The 14,710-nt window shown below is 41.4% G+C and overlaps 2 protein-coding genes across 5 annotated transcripts in view; one reads left to right on the forward strand and one right to left on the reverse strand.

Moving 5' to 3' along the window:
• The window catches only part of sema3c (sema domain, immunoglobulin domain (Ig), short basic domain, secreted, (semaphorin) 3C), a 38,358-nt gene extending 26,526 nt beyond the window's left edge, over nucleotides 1–11,832 (forward strand). Inside the window, exons 14-20 of one of the 4 annotated variants that reach the window (XR_005892873.1) lie at nucleotides 524–565; nucleotides 807–964; nucleotides 1,959–2,026; nucleotides 2,936–3,066; nucleotides 3,906–4,469; nucleotides 6,285–6,337; nucleotides 11,684–11,832. Coding sequence is in view for 1 of the 4 variants with exons in the window: in XM_041029997.1 (XP_040885931.1) it covers nucleotides 524–565; nucleotides 807–964; nucleotides 1,959–2,026; nucleotides 2,936–3,066; nucleotides 3,906–4,328 (822 nt within the window). In the remaining 3 variants the exon portion in view is untranslated. Of the gene's footprint in view, nucleotides 1–523; nucleotides 566–806; nucleotides 965–1,958; nucleotides 2,027–2,935; nucleotides 3,067–3,905; nucleotides 6,417–11,683 lie in introns of those variants that run through there. The other 3 variants (XR_005892872.1, XR_005892874.1, XM_041029997.1) reach the window with 3 other exon arrangements.
• Nucleotides 7,698–11,832, reverse strand: cd36 (CD36 molecule (thrombospondin receptor)). The gene is made up of 12 exons (XM_041029998.1): nucleotides 11,704–11,832; nucleotides 11,195–11,355; nucleotides 10,871–11,015; nucleotides 9,943–10,098; nucleotides 9,751–9,842; nucleotides 9,462–9,511; nucleotides 9,257–9,326; nucleotides 8,777–8,964; nucleotides 8,506–8,624; nucleotides 8,340–8,413; nucleotides 7,982–8,036; nucleotides 7,698–7,874 (listed from the first exon to the last, which is right to left on the reverse strand). The coding sequence occupies exons 1-12, from the start codon at nucleotides 11,824–11,826 to the stop codon at nucleotides 7,698–7,700; spliced, it is 1,410 nt and encodes a 469-aa protein (XP_040885932.1). The 5' UTR covers nucleotides 11,827–11,832.
• Nucleotides 11,833–14,710: the final 2,878 nt, after the last annotated feature.

Consider the following 14,710-nt stretch of genomic DNA (forward strand, 5'->3'; position numbering starts at 1 on the left):
GCTCATGCTGTTTTATCTTAGCTGAAATCACTAAAATTGTGATCAACCTGTGATCAGATGGAAAGGCCACAACTCTTTTGATCTTCCACTGCACCTGGAAATGAGCAGCTTGAATCAGTAAAGATTTCAGTTCAGAATACATTTCATCCACAAAGTTAAAGACATGTGGCGAGAAACTGATCCTAGATGGCGACCATCTCTGATATTAAAGTTTCTTATTCGAGAAAAGTCTGATAAGCTGCTCTCTGCAATGAAAAAATGATTTTTTTTAAAAGAAAACTTCAACAGTGTGGGAATTGTTCTTTCCAAGAGTCAGAAGAGACCATCAGTATCCCTCTCATCATTATAGTCAATAGCTACAGGTTAACCTAGCTTAGACAGGCCAGTATAAAAATATTAAAGTTCTCATATAATTCTTGCCAAGAAACCTAATACATGTATTTCCCACTGTTCCTTTGGAAATTTTATTGTCAACAGTGTCTAAAAGCTCTGAACTTGGTCCCTGTGTGTGCTATTTTTTCAGAATCAAGCTCCTGTTACAAACCTGAGAATATCCTCCAAAAAAGTAAGAATCCTTCTACTTTGGTTTCTTTACACATTACGTGCAGTTTTATTGTTTTAATATGTTATTCAGTGTCTGTGGCTACTATGTAATGCACGAAACAGAAATCCTGTGCATGATTAGCCTCCCAAAGGCAAGGAAATAATAAGCCATAATTGTTTCGGCGCTCTGCCTCATTTTCCTGTCAGCCGGCCACTTATTAAGACAAACAGGGCGGCTGACATTTGAACTGTTTACTTTGCAGCAACAGCTGTACGTGAGCTCGGAGTTCGGGGTCTCGCAGGTCTCCCTTCACCGTTGTCACGCTTACGGCTCGGCTTGCGCTGATTGCTGCCTCGCCAGAGATCCCTACTGCGCCTGGGACGGACTAAGCTGCTCCCGCTTTTATCCCACCGGCAAAAGGTACACAAAGGTTTACAGTTTTAGGGCTCATAACTCCAGTTTTTTTTTTCCCTAGTACTCAGTATCTTTAAATTTAATGCAAGAGGTATTTAGTGTCAACCAAGGATTTCACTCTTGGCAGTGTAGGAAAACTATGCAAGAGCTTTTAAGCCCCAGAGCAAATTTTTCATGGTTAATACGTGCTGACAGGTGTTGATTAGGGAGCCCATTCATGGAGACAGCAATTCAAAACTTCAAGTGTTAAATAAACATTAGCGCAATGCAGCTTTTCAAATACTAGGCAGTAAGTCTGCTCACTCGCATTCAGTTTTGCCCAATTTGCCCCAGGAGTCTAGGGAGGTTTTGGCCTTCCAATAGCCAACCAAAGTGTTCATCAGATAAACAACATGGATCAGATATGGAATCAATCAGTGTACCACACCCAGTCATACTGAATGTGGACAACAGCTGATGTACAACAACATGTTAAACAAGAATAGAAAAATAGCAGCTCACAACTTGTGAGGCCAAATGTAACTGGAATCCTTCAGTGTATCACTTCAGTGTAAGCCATGTCATTAACTCTGCTTTTGTTGTTGCCCTCCCTCCGTCTAGACATAACACAGACAAGGATGTATGAGCGACACCTCGGCTCTAAACCAATACCCCTCTGGTCTCTGTAAGGACCAGCTGCGTGTCTCTTAACATTCCAGTCAAACGCAGGTCAAGTTTAGTTTGGTCACAGAACAAAAGCACGGCCCCTGTTTTCCTGTGGAAAACGTGTCTGAAATGTGTCAGCTGTTTACATGCTCTTTTCCTCAAGCTGTTATATATGAGTGTGCACCACAGAGTGGAATAACACAGTCAGATTTTCCTCATATTGTTTTGGCAGCGACTGCTCCTTCCACAGTTTGAATATGAGAGGAGGAAGGTTGTTATGCTTGTGTATTTTTCTGTATTTAGCCATAGTGTATTTGTACTCATTTGTTGTTTTTTTCTTTTTCTTTTTTTTTAGGAGAAGCAGAAGGCAGGACATTATGCACGGGAATCCACTCACTCAGTGTAGAGGATTCAATCTAAAAGGTAATTAAAGCTGCGCTGAACTATTTTTTATAGTAACAATGGGTCAAATGACTGTGTTTTATGTGAAAGGTGTTGCTCTTAGTGACAAGCCCACAGAGAATTTGTCATTTCTCCCACCTCTGTGCTGCTTTTTAGCCTGTTTTAGCTTATTATTTCTATTTTATGCCCCGCAAATTTGCTGTTTTCAGTGCAAAAAGCCCTAATAAGCCCATTATAGCCAACCTGCCCAGCACCAGACTGGCTAGCAAGTAGCTGGTGATGAAAATCAAGCACCTATAAAGCCAGATATTTTTCTCAGGAGTTAGTGGAGACTAAACCAGAGCTAAAACAAATTAACTGTAACTGTTTATAAGTGAAAACAGTCAGTCTCTAGCTGCACCTGTTAACGTGTGTGTTCTGGGGTGTTTGTGATTGTTTGTGAACCCAGGTAGTGAACAGCATCCCTCAGAATTCACCCAGTGGACTGGCAGTGTGCAGTTTAATGAGAGGAGAGGATTTGCTCCCCAGAGTGTTCCACTTCCACGAACAGTTTACATCTCTAAATTAACACGAGCTTGGGGAACCAACCATATGGCCATTACCACTAATTAGTCACAACTCTGTCATACATCCAGCTGAGTGATGAACCATTTAGCACCGACGAAAACGACACGGTAAATGAGATGAAACCGAGGTGGTCCAGTGCACTGAAGGTTGTTTAGCTTGTCTGTAAAAACTGAGGAAGTCTGGGTGGAGACTGGTTGTGCTGCAGGTGTCAGACTAAGCTTTGTGTCAACATTTCACTCTCACTGTTGGGACTTGAGACAGATTTGAGTCCATCTGTGGGGGGCTTTGTGTCTGTCAGCAAGTGACGTCCGATGTGCCTCCCGTGACTCTGAGTGTGTGTCTTTGTGTGTGCGTGTGTTATAGCTTACAGAAACGCAGTGGAGATGACGCAGTATGGCGTGAAAAACAACACCACCTTCCTGGAGTGTCTTCCCAAGTCTCCCCAGGCTTCTATTCGCTGGCTTATCCAGAGGGACAATGACAGGAGGAAAGAGGTCAGTTTGACATTTAGAGAGGTCACAGAGCAACATCACAGCCCGAGTTTGCCATATGTAACAAGCTAAAGTGGAGCCAAGGGTGCAGTGGAAATCCCTCGAGATATAACTGATTAAATGTCCTCTCTGATCTATGGGGAGCAGCTCACATTGTTAAATATTACATCAAAACATTAAACATGTCATACCAATCAAACGAGCCCGTGCGCTTGATCAGGACTTGCATCGCCTGAGGAATGACACAGTGAACATTTATTGGCAGCGGAGCATCATAATGAGCGGCGATAGAGATCAAACATGATATGGACCTTGACTAATGAGTGGGTTTTTCAGTAGGAAAACATTTTCCAAATATTTGACACCCCTTAAACGGTGAGAGGACTTTGAAAGGCTGTGAAAGATTAAATATAGCTGGGCAAGAGAGCGCCTGCATGATAAAGACACATCTTTTATAGATTTAGCTCTCACCTCCATGGAGCAGGCTCAGAGTAATGGCCGTTTTATAGCCATTTCCTCATGAGAATAGGAGTTAAAATAAATCACTTCAGTTTTACAGTGTGTAATCATTACAGTCTATTCCAAACCAAGGCCTGGTGGATTTTAAAGTAGTCAGTGGAAGTGGAGTAATCATTGTGATATATGAATGAACAATGACGCTGAAGGCTTTTTATTTATTCTGTTACGCATACAAAAATAACCAAACGGCCTGGGCTTTGTAAGACACCACAAATTTATACAAATCAAAGAATAAAGGCCGTACATTTTCAAGACGTATTACAAAAATACTCAAATTAAAGAATGCTAATTCTTATGACACGACCTAACTGTGCCAAATTCAGGTGAAGATGAGTGACCGGGTCCTCTCCACGGAGCACGGCCTCTTGATCCGCTCCGTCCAGCTGTCTGACCAGGGTCTGTACTACTGCCTGACCACCGAAAATGGCTTCAAACGCACCGTTGCCAAGATCCGCCTGCGTGTGCTGAGCGAGGCCATGGTGAGCATGCTGACAGACAAGCAGCAGTCGCCGTGGGGGTGGGCCAGCTCTTTGCATCCTAAGATCCTTTTCGAAGCCTTCAGTCCTGCAGAGACCCTGGCCGTACAGCAATACTGCAAAGAGAGGAGGGAGTTCCAGAACCTCCAGCAGAGGCAGCAGCACCAGCCTCAGCCACCTGGACCTCTCAGGGGGGACCTGGCCAAACTCAAGCCCCTGCTGGACCGGAGGAAGAGCCGCAACCGGCGCAATCACCTGCCAGAGGTCTGACACAGGGAGCTGGCAGCTACAGAAACTGACATGCACACCGTCCTCTAATCCTGCAGCCTACCAGGCCGTTACAAATCCTCATTTTCCAACCTTCATCTCAAACTGCAGAGCTGCACTGTGGATGTACAGTAAGACAAGGAGGTGGGTGTGGGGAGTTCTTATTCGGCAATATCTCTTTTTCTTGCATGAGGTACTGTGACCAGGTGACTGTGACATACACTAAAACACACGCACAGGCAACCACAAGCCAATCATTTGTTGTCGCAGTCGCAACACAAACTGAAGTGGCCTCGTTACGAGTGTCGATAATAAACTGTGGTCTCTAATAGGCTGATGTCTCTTACGATAATACACCCTGAGACGCAGCTATGGTCAATGCTTGTATCATATTTTAAATATCAGAGGGGAAATTGGATCGGCCGGATATTAGCTCACAGTGGATTTGTTCATTGTTGGAAAAAAAAGGGGGGGAGGTAATTTGACATCACGATAATAAACAGAGAAGATTGAAAAGGGACAAAAGGGATACAGATGCATGTTTGACCGTGAGTGCTCTCTCCCTTTATGCTAAGTGTTATAGTAGTATTTTACTAGATTCTACTCACATTTGAACTTTTACTTTTTAACTAACAAAATTCTCTCCATTGAGTGAAAACTACAGGGCTCTGTGGGCACATAAAAAGTAAAAAACTTTTTTTTTCCTACAGGTTGGCAGCCTCACATTCTGTTTACAGTAGCACTGTTCATACAAAGCACAGACGACAAGGGGTCAGAATAAAAAGTGTTATATTACAGTGCTACAAGTTGAAAATTTATTAGTTCAAAGACCAAACTTTACATCCCGTACTGATGTTATCCAAACAGAAATAGTAATAAGATACAGAGTAGAATATGAAATACAGTGTGAGTCGTTGCACACACCTTACATGATCTGTCCTATATTTATTCCTATTACTCTGTGCCTCACTGTAGTTCAGCTGCATATACCATATCCATATCTCTTTGTCCAGCACAGACGCATGTTTATAGAAATTCATCAGTAATGCAGAAATCTTTCAAAGGAATAGTTAAACATTCTGGAAAATAGGCTTATTTGCTTTCTTGCGGAGAGTCAGATGAGAAGATTGAGACTCTCTCAGTCACTCTGTAGAGTAACTATAAACTCGGACCAGCAGCTGGTTAGCTGGGTACTGTTTAATGGCTGAGCACAGTAACCTCCGATAAAGTGTGACCATCAGTGCTGAGCCTGCCATATAACCCCCCATAAAACCACGTGTCGCGTTTTGTGCCAAATTTTGTTACCTTCGGACAGAGCCAGGCTGGCTGTTTACACCCGTTCAGGTTTTTATGCTAAGCTAAGCTAGCCAGCTGCTGGCTGTAGTTTCATATTTACGGTACAGATATGAGAGTGGTATCGATCTTTTCAGCAGGAAAGCAAATAGGCCCAGGTATATTTCACAAAATGTCAAATTATTCCTTTAATCCTCGCCTGGGTTAGATTTGAACAGCCAAACTAGCAGGTATGCACATTTTCGTTTCTGCCTTCCGGTAAATAATGTATGTTAGCCTAATACCTGGAAATGTAGTCTGCCATGACACTTTCCTTCATTCATTTTCTACAGTCTGCACAGCAAGGTGGACATACTTTTAATTCAAAAGTAGAAATTGTCAGTGATAGTCTGTGAGATAGACCATTTGACATTTGTGAATAGACTTCAGAAGCGTAGTTAATGTAGATAGAGATTATTTGTTGGTTGTGTACAGAGTGTTTTTTTGTTTGTTTGTTTCATCCTTTTTAATTTAATGTGTCGAGTTTGTGAAAATGTGTTTTCATTGTGTGTAAAAGTTCAACATACTTCACCTACTAACTCCGACTGTATCTGCAAATTGCAGAGATAGACAGCACTATTTTCATTTTGAGAAAAGACTTTCTAGTTGTTCCTTTCTCTCATACAGATCTCTGATCCACGTGTAATAAAACCCTGTGACCAGCATCATGTCAACTTCAAGTACGTGTAATTTCAGTGTTATGAAACATGTATTTCTATTTATTAATGTCATGATAGCCTGAATAAATCTGCTCAGATGCATCTCAGTTTTAAAGAAAGACCATACATTTTATTGTGAAACTACATTTTTATTAGCATAAATTCTCTTTCTGTCACTAGCCACTATATCATCCCTCTGTCTGCAGTATAGATATCACAGTGTAGCATATCATGCTACGTACATCATAACCATCTTATCATACTGCTTTAAAGGAATAGTTTGACATTTTTTGCCGCAAGTCAGATGAAAACACTGATACCCCTCTCATGCCTGTATAGTAACTGTGAAGCTACAGCCAGCAGCTGTTTTGCTTAGCTTGGCAAAAAAAAAAAGACTGGAAACAAGGGGGAGGGAAATAATAATATGTGGTAGTTTAACAGGGTTCACGTTTTTAAACAGAAACTTGCATCTTAAATTTCATAGATCAATGCACAGTACCTGGGATACCCCAAGGTTACAGAAAGAGGAGTACGACACGTCTGTTTTAATTTCAATGAAACACTCCCTTATATGTGTGACATGTAAGATTGAGACCAAGCCGTAGAATCAAAGACACCCAGGAGGCTGCTGAGGATCATTTAAAACCCATAAAACCAAAAAGAGGTCTCCTGCTGGGCAGAAATACTGCTTTCTCACCAAACAAACCCAAGTACCATTCATAACCACAGTATAATCATCCCCCAGCCCATTCCTATTACTCTTTTTGATTTATGGGCCACTCAAGGTAAAGAGGAAACCGAATAATTTTGCTTCAGCGTGCACAATGCAGGGGTTTGTTTCAGCAGGGGGACTGTCTCAGCTGTATTTTGGGCCACGGGGGATGTAGACCAGTTTTGATAGCCTTTTCTGGGATCAGAACAATCCAATACTAGGAATAGGACACCCAATGAAAAGCTCACTTTTTCAGCTTTTATTCATTTTGAAGACACTAGTTCAGCAAAGGATATGAGCATTTGCGCAAGATTAGATTAATGTACATTTCTTTTATAGGATGTCAAACAAACCCATTTCTCCTCTGTGTGGATGATTAACCTGACAGTTAAGAGGAGTCTCCACCTGCTCTCCCTCCAGAAATCCCTGATTGAGTTCATGTTACAGTGTTTGCACTTTAAATAATATTCAGCAAAGGAATCAAGCTCTTGAGCTTTACAAAATCACAGTATTCCCCCCGCCCCCGGTATCAAAGTAAGTATGACATTATAAATAACACTAAAATTACAAAAAAGTGCAAGTCTATATCAAAAGGTTTGATGTCCCATAGCAGCTTAAATGCACTGTGCGCCACAACCTACACACAACAGACACTTGTGAATGATTCATTCACGCGAGCTTGCTTTGGTTATCTCTCCTCCTCACCACACAGTAGGAGATGAGACACAGAACAAAGATGGCGGCGCCTGTGCCGAGCAGCACCTGCTGTATTATCTCCAACATCTGGACACGGGAGATGAGCTCCTTCTTAAACATGTCTGCTGTTTCGTCATCCAACATAGCCGTCTGGTTACACAGAGGAGACAGAGAAAGAGAGAGAGCGACCGATTAACATGCATCCCAAGCTAACAGACGATACCCTTCATGACTGTAGGGCTCCATTTTCATCTTACCTCATTCAGCCAAACAATAGGGAATATGGTGTAATCCTTGACTTTCTTAAGCACCCTGCGGGGAGAGAGTTTATTACTCGGCATTCAGTGCGTGATTCAGTTTCAAACTTGCTTAAAGTAATAGTTTGCCATCTTGGTAAAAACGTTTATTTGCTTCCTTGCTGGAAGTTAGATGAGAAGATAATAGCCATTCTCGTATCTGTACGATAAAAATAACAAAACATAACAAAAAAATATTATTTTTGAAATATAGCTGGTAGTCAGATTACCATCTACAGAAATGAGAGTTGCTCATCTTCTCATCTAACTCTTGACAAGGAAACAAAGCTAAGCATATTTTGCCAAAAACAGAACCTACGTGATGACGTTCGATGGTCCATACATCATATTCACTTGAATTCTCTTAGCAAACCTCAGGGTAAACCCAGTTGTCTGATGGAAGAATACAAAGAAAATTGTTTTGCATCAGAACTCGTGCCCCTTAAAGTCAAAAATCATGAAGATGAAAGTTTCAAGGCTCTTACAGGTTCCACATCTAGGAAGGTGAAATGGTCCTGCTCATTGGGGTTCAGACCAAATACGGAGTCTTGCAGCTCTGGACTTCCATAAAGGAAGTGGGGCATAGAGATGTAGATAGGTCTTCCTGTTCAAATGACAAGGAAACAACGGCAATTCAAAATGCCAAGCTTCTGTGCATAATGATAAAACAGCAGAACATTCTGGGATGCCTGAATTCCCAACTGATTCTGGATAACAGGGTAAAACCCCAGTGCTGCAAACCAAATGCAAACTGACCATCTTGACAGGAGCTGATATCCAGTACTCCAGCCAGGGTGCAGTTCCGGGTGGTCTTTAAGTCTCTGCAGAAACACCTGTTGTCTGGGTTGACTGTAGGGGAGGCTAGGGTGGCTGGCAGGAGGCTGAAGCGGTACACCTCAATCCCTTTCAGGTCCAGGCTCTGCTGAAAGCTGGCTGACACAGACCTGAAGACAAAACAGCTGATTTCAAGAATGTTCAAGCAGCTGACCTCATCTGTCCAGTAACCTTTAGCTCTGTTGAGCACCTTATTTCTGACAGACTCGAGTACATTACAGTGGTTTTGGCACTGGAAAGCTCTGACCTCTAGTGGCTACTGAGAGGAAAGAATGGTTGCAGGTCTCAAATTAAGATGTTCAATCTCCTGTCGCTGAGACTCACAAACCCGCTAAAATTAGCTAATCAAAGTCAGACTAGATCAAGCTGAAACAGCTCCCGCAAACTTAAAGCCTTTATCACCTGCAGATGTCTGATGAGAAGAAATAGAGAGGCTTCTTCTTGTCCACAAAGGGAGCGAAGGAGGAAGCATCTGAGAAAAAGAAAAGGAGAAGAAATTAGGTCAGAAAGGTGACCCGTCTGCATTTAGAGCTGTAGAAGTGTATTGTACGTTGCCTTCAGAAAAAAAAATGTTTCTTTACAAAACGCATCGCTGCATGAGATATACCTGTCCCGTTGATCATGTCACAGTACGGGTCATCCCAGAAATTTAATGTCCTGTTGAGCAAAATTAAATAAATCAGACAAATAGCCAAATTACATCTTACAGTTGTCAAAAAAAAAAAAATGATTCTTGTCAAAATCTGTACAAACAGATTAACCTGATTTGATTTAAAAGCCTAAAATATCACAATAAAAAAAAACACTGGATCCTCAATTGTCAAAATCTGTACAATCTGATTTAGAAATTTAGGCCTCAAATCCAGACTCAATATCTGCTTCACAAATGGACTCACTTCTCTCCCCGCCACCTGTCAATTAGTCCCACTTTTGAGATGTCCTCTTTTCCATTGAAGACAGTGTAGTAGCCATCATAGGTGCCATTGTACTAAGGAAAATACATTTCACATGATTAAATTATATAAGAGATGTCTGTGCAGGTCTTTTCTCTGTATGTAATAGTAAGGCTAAAATATCTGTTTACTTACAGGTGAAAATAGGCCCACTTGTGATTTCAGCATGGGGTCAGTATAACCCCACAGCATTTCCTTGACTGTACGATACTGGAACAAGGAGGAGTTGCTTGTCTTTATCAGAGTCTCAAGCACAGAATGAAGCACTTTTGGAACCAATGAATAAGCTCCCTGAAAAAGAAAAATCCCAAACATTAATCTTTACATTTGGAAATTCTCAGCAAATGACACTTTTCTCATGAGTGATGGCGGCGGTTAGAAAGTACGGTTCCAGAAGGATGCCCATGCAAAACACGAAAAACTGCTGTGCACACAAATACTGATAAGCCAGAAAGCAATCCTCTTTTATGATTCGGACGCTACATAATTATGTACAAGTAGAGGCTCCTCTATCGCTTACACTCATGATTCTTTCAGCTTTATCAAAGTTTGACAGGAAAGTACACTTCGCCCAGAAACAAAGACTGCCGTTGCGAATTTATGACTTCCAAGCTGTTTATAATTTCCAGACACCCTCAGGTCTTCTTACACTTAAAGTCCCCATAGAGATGGGTATCCAACCATGATATTCATTTCTGCTTATTCTTTTAACCTTCTTTGTGATCAGCAGTTTGCTATTTTTCCATTTTTTTTTATTTAAGTAAAGGTCTTGCTTGGTCTGAAACAGCAATTAAAGGAAAGGATACTACCTTTGCACCTCCGTTGTAGAGATTCGGAAAATTCAAACTCAGGCCAAACAACAGCCATAGGAGCAAGCAGTGCTAAACTCTTAAAGCTTTCTGAATAAACTAAAATGACTGGTTGCAGATTCTGATCAAACCACCACAAGGCAGCACAGCTTGATATTCTATAGCTTGTCTTGGCCTTGAAACAGAGATACACACTTGACAGTGGAGCTAAGTCAAGTCAGGAATCACCGCACAGTGGGGTGACACTCACTTACAGCCACAGCCAGGTTGATGGAGGTGATTTTGTCTTCCTCTGGTCCCACCGACATGGATGGCTCAAAGATGGCGCCATTGGGCAGCAGGAAGGAGACGGTTTGATTAGAGCTGAACGTGATGTTCTCTTTAGGAAGATGTCTTGTCCTGGAGGTGGAGGAGAGGCTCTTACTTATTCGTTAAATTATGCAGGGAGACGGTGGATTCTTGTACGTTACATGACATCATATAAGTGTGATGGTGTGCTTATTTAGGAATCAAATGGTTAAAATTTCAGGAATACTGTGTTAATACAAACACAAAAGAGGTAAACAAATCGACCTTACCTGTATGTGTAAGGTCCTTTTTCCAGTACCACTGGACGTGCGCCATACTGCAAAACCTCCTGGGGGTTTTTCACGTCAAAGAACCAGAACTGCCTGTACACATTTGCCCCTGTAGACACCCAGTTGTCATAAGCTGTCGTTCCAGGCTCAATGACGGCTTCCTAAACCCCGTAGACACACAGACAGTCTATTTTTAACATGCCCCAAGACTGCCGGCAGGCCAGCTGCCCCACTGATACATGAATAAGGTGGATGCTGTTATTAAAAAAAAAAAAAAAAAAAAAAAATTCTCTACAGTTTCTTTAAAAATAATCACTGATTCTGATCTTTTGATGGATGAAAACAAGACTTGGCTTCCTGCACAGCTTCTTGTTTATCAGTTGAAGCAGCTTTGAAAAGCGCACGCCTCTTGCCTCTCATTTCTCCTGATTCACCTTGATCTCTGCATACACATTCACACTCTCTATCACTCCCTATCCTCCAACCCAGAGTGAAACTGAGCACCATACCTTCTTCACTGTCCCCTCAATGACGCTGTTCCCCAGTGGGATAAGGACACCTCCCAGGATGGCTACCACCGCCCCAAACACAGCTCCGGCTATCAGCCCGCACCTTCTGTTACAGCAGCCCATGGTGATGTGTGTTTCCCTCCGTCCGACTGTGCGTCTGTCTGTCTGCCTGGCAGCCTGTTCTCCTTCTGTCTCTGTATTTGTGCTGTGTGCTAGTATGTGCAGCTTGTCTGTGTTTGTGCAGTAGCAGCAGCACAGGCAGGCTGTACCATCACAGGAGTTGACAGAGCAGGAGAGGCCAGGTAAAGGTACAGACGCTTCTGTCAGGGACACACGGACCTTTTATAAATGAAGTTATATAATGAAAAAGAAGGTTTAAGGTTCAGCTGAGAGACACCCCCCCCAGTTATCAGTAAACACTGTGTGACCAGGTGATAACAGTGCGCTGAGGAGAAAGGTTGAAATAGGAGGTGGTGGATAAAATAAAGTTCATTTCTGATCCAAGAGCCATGCCACTGTTTTTTTGTTTGTTTTTCTTTCCTTCATTCTGTTTCATTGTATATTAACTAATAGCAGGAGGACGAAGCTAACTGGACTTGCCATAGTCTTGAAATCCTCATTCAAGAGGACTGATCAGACTGCGAGACATCAGTTCTAGATATCCAGTGACCTGGATGATGAAAACCTTGATAGACATTTTATTTTTTCCTGTCCTGTTCCTTATCTGTCCCCCTATATCTGTTCATCTCTTGTCCTTATCCTCTGCCTTGGTGCACAGCACATACGCGCAGAAACAGAAAAGGAGGAACACATAAATCATTAAAAATATTCTTATTGTGCAGAGGCAGTTGAAAGGGGCTTATCTGTCTTTGTGGTTGTGTAGTTTAATGGGGGATATTAAAATGAATTGCTGAAAGATAGATATTTTCACATGCTTATCTTGATTCTTTATTATGACATAAATGATTTCCATGTACACAGGTTTTTGGAGCTCAGTCAGCAACAATATAATGTTGTGTCACAGACCAGGTGGTTTGTAATTGTCTTTTTTTTTTTTTTAATCAGCACTGTTTTATCTGCTCTCTCCGTCCCTTCACCCAAACAGAAATTGCATAATCTGGTATGTCAAACAATGCTACATTAAAGTCGCTTAAGTTTGGTTTAGCTGGTGTATAAACCAAGGCTAGACAGATACTGTAAGGGGTCAGTCAGTTAAAGAGGTACTCCAGCACTTCTATAACATTACGAGACATGAGAGACAGATTTAATAAACAATGATCAAAATCTGTGCAGTACATATCCTGACATTTACTCCCTAATAGGGATGAAGGACTTCAGGGCTAGATCCTACACTTCCCATAATGCAACAGAATGGTGCCTTTCCTTAGATCCTCCCTCGCCGGAAAAACACACATCTTTTTAAAAATCCACACCCCCAGTTAGTAACGCAGGCTTTCTGTCATAAATGTGAAATCTCAACCCCAGACCATAATAACCCTGATATCACTATGACATGGCCAGGGGTGATTTTCTCTTACGTCAGGATCGCTCTTCTGTTATTTATATACCTCCCTATACAGTATTCTAAAGTCACACGGCGCTGTAAGGATGAACATTCAGCCCATGTGTACACTGCCCTGCAGCACTGTGAAGTTACATATCATGACCACTGGAGGGCAGCACCACCATTCCCTCACAGTTCACTGCATGTTCAGCTCAGAAAGATTGCTCTTACAGTATGGCTTGTCCCCCTGAGTCCCTCTGTCAAAGACCTGCCTCTGTCTGTTTAAACAAACATATATGTCAAACACGATTCTCACCTTTATTTATTAATATCTTTTCCTGAATTAAATTATACTAAAATAGCACATAGGCATTGGCTAACTGTAGCTCTTGCAAAATGTACACAAATGCACACACAGGCTATCACCAGTTTAAAGTGTGATTTAAGCACTGAAAACATTTTTATTGATAAATATAAACAGAGATAAACAGAAATCCTTTATAATGAGGAACATGGTCCTAAGAAAATAAATCCATTCCATGTATGTAGTATTGTCAGTGTTTGATAAAACGACATTACCTTTTTTCCCCTCTGTTATCTCAAACCTTGAGAAGGCCTGGATGACAAAGAAGGAAACTTCCAGCCAGCACAGGATTAGAATGGAAAGGTCAGCGCCACAAATTTGCATTTACTCCCAAAAAGCCACATTTGAAATGAAAATTGCATGGAAAGACAGGGAGATAAAGTTTACGCCACAGGGATGCGTGTGGAAATTTTTTTGAGGAGAACACCACCAACCTCTAGGCTGACTGTTGACTTTGAAGACTCACACTTGACTTCGTCCGACGGCTAAATTATTTAAACCACAAACAATGGTCATGTACAGCTGAATGGGCAAATGACGACGACGAACACTGCCCCGGTTAGAGGTTTAGTTTACATGGGAACAATACATGCACAGAAATGTAGGGTTACCGTATAGACCGCACAGTTAATGTAGTTAATATGATCAGGGAAGTATGTGCATAATACTGTGAATGTATATCATGTATTTTAAAATATCAGTTTAATTATTTAATTTAAAATCCAGTTATTGATACTCATAAGGTAAATAAATCTGAAATTTTTATTTCATTTTTTTTTCATAACGGAAAAAAACTATACGAGTTGTTATTTGGGTAGCAATGAATAAAGCTATGGGTTGCAGGTTTGAAATGCGTTCCACTGGCAAGAAGTTTCCGGTTAGGGCGTCTACCTTCAAAATAAAGGCATCAAAATAAGAAGTCGAAAGATTTAATTTAATGGTCCCACACACCAAATGAAAGCTCGGTTTCATGTTTGATATGAAAAAATGATGAAAGTGCACAAATGTGTGGCCTTTTTTAAACCTGTAAGATTTACGCATAATGGACTGAAAATCTGCCACTGCAATAATTCGTCCTTGAGAGCAAATACAAAGACCTAAAGTGAATACATGTATTGCGTAATACTCCCTTCATTTCA

This window comes from Toxotes jaculatrix, chromosome 22 (genome assembly GCF_017976425.1).
Source record: "Toxotes jaculatrix isolate fToxJac2 chromosome 22, fToxJac2.pri, whole genome shotgun sequence".
Taxonomy (NCBI): Eukaryota; Metazoa; Chordata; class Actinopteri; family Toxotidae; genus Toxotes; species Toxotes jaculatrix.

Excerpts from the sequence above, each read along its gene's own strand:
- cd36 (XM_041029998.1), bottom strand. The coding sequence starts at position 11,826 with ATGGGCTGCTGTAACAGAAGGTGCGGGCTGATAGCCGGAGCTGTGTTT. Across the intron at positions 9,843-9,942 it reads AAGTGGGCCTATTTTCACCT|TACAATGGCACCTATGATGG; the intron begins GTAAGTAAACAG and ends TATTTTCCTTAG. Across the intron at positions 9,512-9,750 it reads GACAGGTGGCGGGGAGAGAA|GACATTAAATTTCTGGGATG; the intron begins GTGAGTCCATTT and ends TTTGCTCAACAG.